This window comes from Gopherus evgoodei, chromosome 3 (genome assembly GCF_007399415.2).
Source record: "Gopherus evgoodei ecotype Sinaloan lineage chromosome 3, rGopEvg1_v1.p, whole genome shotgun sequence".
NCBI classification, from domain to species: Eukaryota; Metazoa; Chordata; order Testudines; family Testudinidae; genus Gopherus; species Gopherus evgoodei.
This window is the reverse complement of record NC_044324.1, coordinates 154,232,323-154,243,163: the sequence shown is the minus strand read 5'-3', so window position 1 is coordinate 154,243,163 and position 10,841 is coordinate 154,232,323. Positions and strand designations below refer to the sequence as shown.

The 10,841-nt window shown below is 45.4% G+C and overlaps 1 protein-coding gene across 1 annotated transcript in view; it reads left to right on the top strand.

The window, feature by feature from the left end:
• Positions 1-3,986: 3,986 nt before the first annotated feature.
• Positions 3,987-10,841, top strand: part of SRD5A2 (steroid 5 alpha-reductase 2) — a 63,694-nt gene continuing 56,839 nt past the window's right edge. Inside the window, exon 1 of the mRNA XM_030557046.1 lies at positions 3,987-4,270. Coding sequence (XP_030412906.1) covers positions 3,987-4,270 — 284 coding nt within the window. The remainder of the gene's footprint in view (positions 4,271-10,841) is intronic.

Below are 10,841 nucleotides of genomic sequence, written 5' to 3'. Positions count from 1 at the left end.
AAGAGCATCTTGGAAGTGTGGTCAGAGGAAGAGTGGACATTTCAGGGGACACCATAATAATTTTCAAGATCACTTACTCTGACCCCTACTTCAGCTATCTTCCTAGCTCCAAAAATTTATTTTTGCTGCTGTCAAATCTCTTTTCACTCATGTCATTGGTTCTCACACATTCCTCTAAGTGGAAATACCCTCCCCTGCATTCTTCCTGTTAAGACCTAGTGTAAAAAAGCTGCTAGTGCATAATATTGATCCCACAGAACCCAGGAATTAAGGTACATATTCTTGAGTACCATCTACTGGCACTTTATCTTATTAAATAACTATTTACATAGAGAGAGCTATAGAGCACTCCGATAACACTTCTTTGACCCTCTTATCACATTTCTTGTCCTGGTACTCAGGAGAAGAAGAGGTACTCAGAAAGGAAGAAGAGGCACTCAGTGTTTAGGGCACTAGCCAAGGATTTAGGAGAGTTGGGTTGAAGCCCCTGCTTCACCACAGACTTCCTATGTGACTTTGCGCAAGTCACTTAGGCACTCAGTTCCCATCTGTAAAATGGGGATAATGGTGAGGATAAACACATTAAAGATTGTGAGGTGGTAATATACTGAGGTAATGGGGACCATATAAGTACCATAGAGAGGATTCTCTTTATCTGGCTCACAAATGATAAGAGTGCATATTTTGCCTACAGCATCTTCCACCCAAAGATCTACAAGTGGTTTACAAATATTAATGAATTAATCCTCACAACAGCCCTGTGAGTGAGGGAATAAAGAACCCTTATCCCATTGTAGAGCCAGAGCCAAAACAAAACAAAAAAACCCTCTTGTACAGTGGTTAAGCGATTTGCTCACAGTTACACAGGTAATATGCGAAAGAGCCAACCAGGAACAGACTACAGACCTCCTGTCATGAGCTCTGTTCCCCGAACCATCCTTCCTCTTGTCACTTCTTCCACTTAGGTCCTTGCCTTCCAACTGGTGGATGAGCTTTTGTGTTTCCTTAGTCTCTTCTTGGTCAGTTCGTTTTCTAAAACCACCCTGTTGAAGAGCAGGTTGGTTCTGCACTGCGAAGGTGCTTTGTGATTGTGAAGTAATGTTTTTCTGTTTGAAATTCCTATTTCTCCGCCCTTTATTGCTATAGACTAAGGCCTGGTCTACACTACATTTAAATCAATTTTAGCAGTGTTAAATCGATTTAACGCTGTACTCGTCCACACTACGAGGCCCTTTATATCGATATAAAGGGCTCTTTATATCGATATAAAGGGCTCTTTATATCGGTTTCTGTACTCCTCCCCAACGAGAGGAGTAGCGCTAAAATCGGTATTACCATATTGGATTAGGGTTAGTGTGGCCGCAAATCGACGGTATTGGCCTCCAGGTGGTATCCCACAGTGCACCGTGACCACTCTGGACAGCAATCTCACCTCGGATGCAGTGGCCAGGTAAACAGAAAAAGCCCCGTGAAATTTTGATTTTCGTTTCCTGTTTGCCCAGCGTGGAGCTCTGATCAGCACGGGTGGCAATGCAGTCCCAAATCCAAAAAGAGCTCCAGCATGGACCGTACAGGAGATACTGAATCTGATCGCTGTATGGGGAAACAAATCTGTTCTATCAGAGCTCCATTACAGAAGACGTTTGAAAAAAAATCTACAGGCTACACAGTGCTGCGTGACAAGCATAACGGGAAGCCAGAGACTCAAACGGATGCTCATGGAGGGAGGGAGGGGGTACTGAGGACTCCAGCTATCCCACAGTCCACAGCAGTCTCCGAAAAGTATTTGCATTCTTGGCTGAGCTCCCAGTGCCTGTAGGGTCAAACACATTGTCAAGCGTGGTTCAGGGAATAGCTCATCAATTTACTCCCTCCCTGACCCGACGTGAAAGAAAAGGGAAAGAAATCATTTCTTGACTTCTTTCAATGTCACCCTATGTCTACTGAATGCTGCTGGTAGACGCGATGCTGCAGCAGTGAAAAGCAGTATCCGCTCCTCTCCCCTCCCTGGTAGCAGACGGTACAATATGACTGATATCCGTCGTCACCATCAGCCCGTGAGTGCTCCTGACTTGCCTCAGGTGAGGTCGGCTGGGGGCGCCTGGGTAAAAATAGGAATGATTCCTGGGGTCATTCCCAGTAGATGGGACAGAAAGGCTGGTAACCATCCTCATCATAGCAACTGGGGGCTGAGCTCCATCAACCACCTCCCTTTCCTGTGTAAAGAAAAGATTCTGTACTGCCTGGACTATCATAGCAGCGGGACGCTGGGCTCCTCTCCTCCGCACTGCTTAATGTCCTGCCTGGACTGTCATAGCACCGGGAGGCTGCCTCCCCCTCATCTTATCTCACTAACGAGTCACTGTTTCTTATTCCTGCATTCTTTATAACTTCATGACACAAATGGGGGGGACACTGCCACGGTAGCCCAGGAAGGTTGGGGGAGGAGGGAAGTAACGGGTGGGGTTGTTGCAGGGGCAACCCCCATGAATGGCATGTAGCTCATCATTTCTGCGGGATCTGACACGGATCAGCTGTACTCTCTTGATAGACTGCTTCTCTAGTACACTTGCCCCAAATTCTAGGCAGGACTGACTCTATTTTTGGAAACCATAAAGGAGGGATTGACTCGGGGAGTCATTCCCAGTTTTGCTTTTGCGCCCCCAGCCGACCTCAGCCAGGGGCACCCATGATAGCAGCAGACAGCACAGAAGGACAGATAACTGTCATCTCATTGCCAAATTACCCTGGCAGCAGATGGTACAGAACAACTAGTTACCATCTCTGCTATCATGCAAAAGCAAATTAATGCTGCTGTGTAGCGTTGGAGTATCGCCTCTGTCCGGGGCATCCAGTACACATACGGTGACTGTAAAAAGAAAAAGCTGAACGGACTCCATGGTTGCCATGCTATGGTGTCTGCCAGGACAATCCAGGGAAAAAGGGTGCGAAATGATTGTCTGCCGTTGCTTTCCCGGAGGAAGGAATGACTGACGACATTTACCCAGAACCACCCGCGACAATGATTTTTGCCCCATCAGCCACTGGGCTCTCAACCCAGAATTCTAAGGGGCAGGGGAGACTACGGGAACTATGGGATAGCTATGGAATAGCTACCCACAGTGCAACACTCCGGAAATCGACGCTAGCCTCGGACCATGGACACACACCGCCGAATTAATGTGCTTAGTGTGGCCACGTGCACTCGACTTTATACAATCTGTTTTATAAAACCGGTTTATGTAAAATCGGAATTATCCTGTAGTGTAGACATACCCTAACAGACATTTTAGTATTAACACTGGCATGAAGCACAGCGATAAATATCCCTACTGAGCTTCTGACCCCTTTATATACTTTCCCATCTCCAGTGGTAACTGGGGTTTTGGTCCAAAGATTGTCTAGTGGAAAGAAAAGATGCTGATATAGGGAGCCTGATCCAAAGCCCACTGAAATCAATTGGAATCTTCCCAGTGACTTCAATGGGCTGCGCAGCAAGCCCTATCCGGCGGCCCAGAGAAGGAGCAGATGGTCGGATGCAGGTAAGGGCAGAGCCTGCTGCTCCAGCCCCTGCCCCGGGTCTTCCCCATGGGCCCCACCTCTGCTCCGCCCAGCCTCGAGCTCTGCAGCAGCCAGCATGGCCGAGCCTGCACGCCCGGAGGCGGGAAGTGCAGACCCGGCCCCAGCTGCGCCGATGGTGATTGCGGGGAGGCTGGTTCCCCACTGTCCCCCAAGCTCGCCCCCCCCGAGGGGAACTGGGGTCTGCTGCCCCCCCCCCGCGGGGGGGCCCAGAATAGCTAGGGACGGCCTGGGTGAGGGGCCAGTCTAGTAGGGCCGCCCCTCCCTGCCCCAACTCCCCCTCCCTCTAGGAGGGGCTCCGCAGTCCAGTCAGCCCAAGTGGAAGCAGCTCGGCTGGGCGGGGTGACCGCTGCTCTATTAATGCAGGGGCTGGCGGTGGCTTGGGCTGTCCTGTCCCCATCCCTAGCATGCAGTGCTCCCCGAGCCTGGTGCTCGCCCTCAGCTCCCTCCTGGGCGCCCTGGGCTTCCTGCTGCTCTGCCTCAACCTCCGCGCCCCGGCCAGGTACGGGAAGCACCAGGAGAAGCCGGGCAAGCCCTGGGCCAGGCTGCCTGCCCGCTGCGCCTGGTTCCTGCAGGAGCTCCCCTCCTTTTTGGTGCCCGCGCTGCTGCTGGCGCTGCGCAGCCCGCCCCGCCTGGAGCCCCTGGGCTGCCGGCTGCTCTGCGGCATGTTCTGCGGGCACTACTTCCACAGGTAACGCGAGCGCGGGCTCGCTGCGGGGCCGAGGGGTTCGCGGGGGTGCGGGCTCTCGCGGGGAGCGGGCGGTGGCGCCGACCCCAGTGGAAGGGGCTGGGTGCCGGCTTTCTACCTTGGCTCCCTCCTGCGACCGGCGAGGTGACGCTCCTGGCCCTGTTCACTGAACGACGGGGCTCGGGTGAAGAGGCTGAAGTCGGTTCTTTACTCCTGGTCCCTTGTTAAGTGCTACCTTATTCAAAGGCCAAACTTATTTCAAATGGCCACGTCCCGCTTTGAGAAATGCCGACCGTGGAATGTGGCCACAACTTTTAATTTCTAAATCGTCTGTCAGTGGCTCAGTACTCATGGATTGATTTAAATAATCCAGAGGCTGGGTCATGTCCGGCTGGCTGTGACAAAATGAGGCTCAGGTTCCCGAGCCCCCCGCAGATTGTTCTGAAGGTGCTCCGAGGTTCCACTCCCTTTGCTCCTGTGTAATGGGTAACGTAAGATGTGAGGTCCCCACCCAGGGTGACTAGACAGCAAGTGTGAAAAATCAGGAGGGGGGTAGGGAGTAATAGGAGACTATATCAGAAACAGACCCAAAAATCGGGACTGTCCCTATAAGCACCCTGACTATCACAATAAGCCAAAAATCAAGCAAATCCCATTTCAAAACAAGCCAGTCCCTAAGAACCCCAACTCTCTATGTGACTAGACCCCCTAGCATGCAGTCTGGGACTGTGGTGGACCCCCTGTGCACCCCAACTCTGTCCCCTCCCCCCTTACCCCTGGTTGCTGGGAGCCGATCAAAAACAAGAAGCAACAAGCAACAAGCCAAACAAGCAACAAGATACAAGGCAAAAAATAGCGAACCAGCAACTCACAAGCCAATTAAACCAAAAACATGCCCAATTTCTGTGTTTTTTTTTCCACGAGTTTGGCATGTCTGGGCCTGACCGCGCTTCCATGTTATAAATGGTATATTAATGAGGAGCTGCATTTTGCCTGGCTACATGTGACAAAAATGTCTTGGTCAGCTCAAATGACACATCCCTGTGACCGTCCTACAGTTCTGAAGGAGCTGGCACATGCCACTCTCTGACCTGAAGCTTTGTTTTTGTGCAATATGCTGCCCCATGTCACGCCTCACCCCTCTTCCATAATGTACAGGTCTTGGGTTTTGACTGACAAATTGTGTCTTCAGTCAATCCACACAACTGTCAAACTGTTCTGAAGCAGCTGGGACATGTCATTCCCTAACCCACAGGTTTGTTCTTGAGCACTATGGTGTGAGATGTGATTCCCCCTGACCTTCCCCCGCCAGTTTCATTTTGTACATGGAGTTTAAATAGGAGCTGGGGTTTGATTGGCTGTACTTGATAAAATAGGTATTGGGTCATCCCAAGTGATTAGTCCCTGTGACTGTTCTTTCATAATGCCAGATAAAGATATTTCTGGTCTGACAAATTTATTACCCCAATTTTAAATATGTGCTTTCTTTGTTAGTAAACATACAATACAACAAAAGTATTTAGCCAAGTTGTTGCAAATCCAGATAGTTACAAATCAAGAAGTCTATAGGAACTTTATTTTGTTGTTAGATTAATTAAAAACAGGGAAAATGGCTAGAGTTACCAAAAATTGTTTGTTATAGATATAGAAACATTTATGTTTAGTCTTGTCTTTTCCTTGTTACACAACAAAAATAATATGAAGACGCTACTCTCAAATAATCTTGATTATTAGCTGTATGCAAATTTACAAGACCTCACTTAATGCACAGTTCTGCTCTGAGTGGTTTCTGGTGGCTTCTAAAACAATGAAAACAGTGAGCACCAGTATAGCACTCAAAAACTACGTAAAGGAATACTATCCAATATCTTTCTTTGAAGGAGCTAGCGTCTGTAGTGTTGCTGTGAAGCTCATATAATAGTCATGTGGCTTGGTACAGTTTAATGGAATCTGGAGAACTCTTTGTGTGTGGCTGAAATATCTCCACCTTAATTCCTTTTTGATTCCAAAATTCCATCATGAAGTCCTCAGTTTTACCAAATTTATGGATACATACAAAATGGTTCCCAGTGTTATGTTATCCCAACAACTTTGTACCTATAATGACAACACCTTGTCTTTAATAAATTCTACTGTTAATACAAATAATTTTGATGACTTTTATTGAACTAATCAATATTTGGGAAAAAATATTTTAAATAGTAATTTTTTTTAAGTTACATGGAAAAGAGCTATAGAAAGGGCTGATGAAGTATTTTTCTGGGGTAGGAACATTTCATTTTTGTCTGCATAGTCAGTGAATGGTATTTGAAAATATGCAGGCCACTACTTTGAGATGCATCCACGAAATACATCTTGTTTTCTTTTAGCTTGCTATCATGCACAGAAATATCTGATGGAAATAGCAGAAAGTCAAATTCTTGAATCTTTCTGTGATCAGACTTAATTGTGAGTGTAATGATAAGCTGAATGGTTCACCATTAATGAAATGATACGTACTTAGTTGAGGTAATCCAATTGCCCTTGTTCACTTTGACTCTGAAATTGTAAAAGAAGTAAAATGTTGCTATTTATTCTGATAAAAATATTTTAATTAATTGAGTAACTGTTGTTGTTAGTGTTGATCACTGGTTACACCTATATTTGAGCATTCCTGACGATTTGTATTAAAAGGCCCTGTTTTGCATAAAGGGAATTTCCTTCATGAATTTCTGCATAGAATTGCTGCATAATTTAGTGCTATCTGCCTCTCCCTAAGGAGGTATTTATGATCTGTAATCCTGACACCACCATTGAGATGCTCCAAACATCCACATGGAGGGGGAAACTGATAAAGGTTTGGGTGCAGAGGGGCTAGTAAAAGAGTTTAATAGATTCAGACATTTTCTGGCCAGAGGAGACCATTAGGTCATTAATCTGCATCTGACCTGTATATTACCATAGAATTTCACCCAGTTTCTCCTATATTGAGCTTGGCGTGACGTTGTACCCCATAATGCTTTATAGAAATATGCTTATGAATGTAAATATGACATAACTGGTATATGTTTTATGCTAGATATGCCATGTAACACATCTCTGCAAAGGTTATGATCTACTGGATAGATTCATCCTATTTACATACATGTATCATTTTTGTATTCAAAGTTATGAATATTGGCTATGTACTTGTTTGATTTTAAGTAGCCTCAGGGTATGGCTTCACTTGAAATTTCAAAGCACTGCCGCGGCATCGCTTTGAAGTGCGAGTGTGGTCGCAGCACCAGCACTGGGAGAGAGCTGTCCCAGCGCTGCACGTACTCCACATCCTCTACGGGTGTAGCTTGCAGTGCTGGGAGCCGCGCTCCCAGCACTGCGGCACTGTTTACACTGAGGCTTTACAGCACTGTATCTTGCAGTGCTCAGGGGGGTGTTTCTTTCACACCCCGAGCGCGAAAGTTGCAGCGCTGTAAAGCGCCAGTGTAGCCATGGCCTTAGTGAAGCAGTTGGTCAGCTTCTTGAGAATAGACTATTCTCAGTAAGTGCCCAATCAAGAAACACTTAAGCTGACAATGAGCTTTGAGAGATGCCAATCTACATCTGAGCTTTCCTGGGACTATAGCTCAGCCTGTAAAGTTCTAAGTCATACATAGACATGTGACTTGCCCATGTGACTCCAAAACTCCATCTTGGAGCTGGATTCTGCATAGGAGAGGGGAAGGGGTTTCCACCCACAAGAGAGAGTGTATTTAAGCCCCTGTGAACTCCTCCGTTTTGTCTTCAGCTGGCTCAAAAGGTAGCCTCTTCACCCCCAAAGGATACCCAAAAGAAATTGGAACAAAGAACAGTAACCACAGGGGTGTGAGTGATTGCTGGACCCAGACTAGAAGGAGATTAGTCTATAAAAGGGTGTGATTTCATCTGTAATCACTTTCTTACTGTATTAGGCTTAGAATTGCATGTTTTATTTTATTTTGCTTGGTAATTCACTTTGTTCTGTCTGTTATTACTTGGAACCACTTAAATCCTACTTTTTGTATTTAATAAAATCACTTTTTTACTTATTAATTAACCAAGAGTATGTATTAATACCGGGGGGGGGGGGACAGCTGTGAATATCTCTCTTATCAGTGTTATAGAGGGAGAACAATTTATGAGTTTACCTTGTATAAGCTTTATACAGGATGAAATGGATTTATTTGGGAGTTGGACCCTATTGGGAGTTGGATATCAGAGTGCTGGAGACAGGAGCACTTCTTAAGCTGTTTTCAGTTAAGCCTGCAGCTTTTGGGGGACATGGTTCAGATCTGGGTCTGGGTTTGTAGCAGGCTAGCATGTCTGGCACAACCAGGCAGGGCACTGAAGTCCCAAGCTGCCATGGAAAACAGGCTTAGAGGTAGTCTCAGCTCATTAAGTGGCAGTTCCAAGGGATTTCTGTGATCCAACCTGTCACACCTGGTAACTATTCTTTTTTTAATTATTTTTTATTGATTTTCATAAAGAAGGGGGCAGTGAAAAATACAAGAAGGTAAATAACTTACAATTTGATATTTTTTTCAGATATCAGGTTTGGGACCCACAGCTGAACCCAGACCCAGCTCATTGCTCTCAGCTGACTCAGATAATGAACTAGACCTCCTGATTGTGACTGATGGAGTCTTCAGCCAGTCTTAAACACTGCAGCAGGCCTGGGTTTCTGGCTGCTCAAAAGCATTCCATGCCCACAGCTGTATTTCTATTCCTGCTCTCAGCTCCCTTAATGTTCCTTGCCCTTGCTCTGGCACCTGCTTCTGTATCCTGCTCCCTGACCTTGGTTCCACTTCTGGTTTCCTGTTCCTGGCCCTTGCTCCTGTCCTCACTATGGCTGATAGTCTGGCTCCAACCCCTGGCTCTCAGCTCTGGCTCGCTCCCCAGACTTGATAACTCAGCTCCTGACTTGGCCACTAGGCCTGACTACCTCTGTTCCAACCAGTAGGCGAGGCAGCCGCAGCCCAGTCATTATACCAAATCACGTGCTTCACTGGATCTACAGAATAAGTAAGCAATTATGCAGTTTTGTAACTCGTTAAAGTTGCAAGACCAGACAATACAAAACCAGACAACACTACATAGACATAACATGTTAAGGAGGGCTAACATTAATCCTATAGAAGACATATATGAATAGGGAGAAGAAACAAAGAGGAGATAGGGGAGGGGAAAGAAAGAGGAGGAGTTAGGTAGACTGGAGGTTTGGCATTCTTTGAGCCATCTCAACATTTTTTATCCAAATGTATCTAGAAAGAGGATCCAAATTTCTTCAAAAATCATATCATTGCTCTATATGGCAATACCAATAATCTGTGTTTGACTAACATGTAGCTTCTAGAATGGCATCCACTCTTGATTTGAAGACATCAAGAGATGATGAATCAACCACTTCCCTTGGTAGTTTATTCATTGGTTGATCGCCATCACTTTTACAAGTTTGAACATAAACTTCTAATTTGATTTTGTTTGCCTTTAACTTCCAGTCATTGGTTCTTGTTCTGCATTTCTCAGATTAAAAAGCCCTTTATTACCCATGTAATCTAGACATGTCTCAGTCTTCTTTTTGATAAACTAAACAAATCGATCTTTTTAAATCTCTCACTATATGGCATTTTCTCCAGCCTTGAATGGGTTTTTTTTTGCTCTTTTCTGTGCTTTTTCCAGGTTTTTCAACATCCTTTTAAAAATGTGGACATCAGAATTGGGTGCAGCATTCTAATATGAGTCTCACAATACCATAAACAGAGGTAAAATCAATTTCCTACTCATATATCCAGGGATTACATTTGCTGTTTTTACCACATCATTGCACTGGGAACTCATGTTCAGTTGCTTGTCCACTTCATTAATGACTTGGATAATGGAGCGGAGACTATGCTTGTAAAATTTGTGGATGATGCCAAGCTTGGAGGGATTGCAAGGATTTTGGATGACAGGGTTAGAATTCAAAATGACCTTGACAAGTAGGAGAATTGGTCTGAAATTAACAAAATGTCATTCAGTAAAGACCAGTTCAAAGAAATACTTTCAGGAAGGAAAAGTCAAATAGACAGCTACAAAGTGGGCAATAGCTGGCTACACAATATTTCAGAAAAGGATCGGGGATTATAGTTAGGGTGACCAGATGTCCTGATTTTATAGGGACATTCCTGATGTTTGGGGCTTTTTCTGATATAAACCCCTATCGCCCCCTCCATCCCCTGTCCTGATTTTGCACATTTGCTATTTGGTCACCCTAGTTATAGTGGATCACAAATCAAATATGAGCCAATATTGTGATGCTGTGACGAAAAAGGAGTATTGTGTGTAAGACACGGGAGGTAATTATCCCTCTCTACATGGCACTAGTGAGGCCTCAACTGGAGTATTGTCCAATTCTGGGTGCCATACTTTAGGAAGGATGTGGAGAAACTGAAGAGTGTCTAGAAGATAGCTAAAAAAATCATAAAGGGCTTAGAAAACCTGACAAATGAGGAAAGTTTTAAAAAAACTGGGCATGTTTAATCTAGAGAAAGAAGACTGAGTGGGGACTTGATAGCCCTTAACATATTTTAATAATGTTATT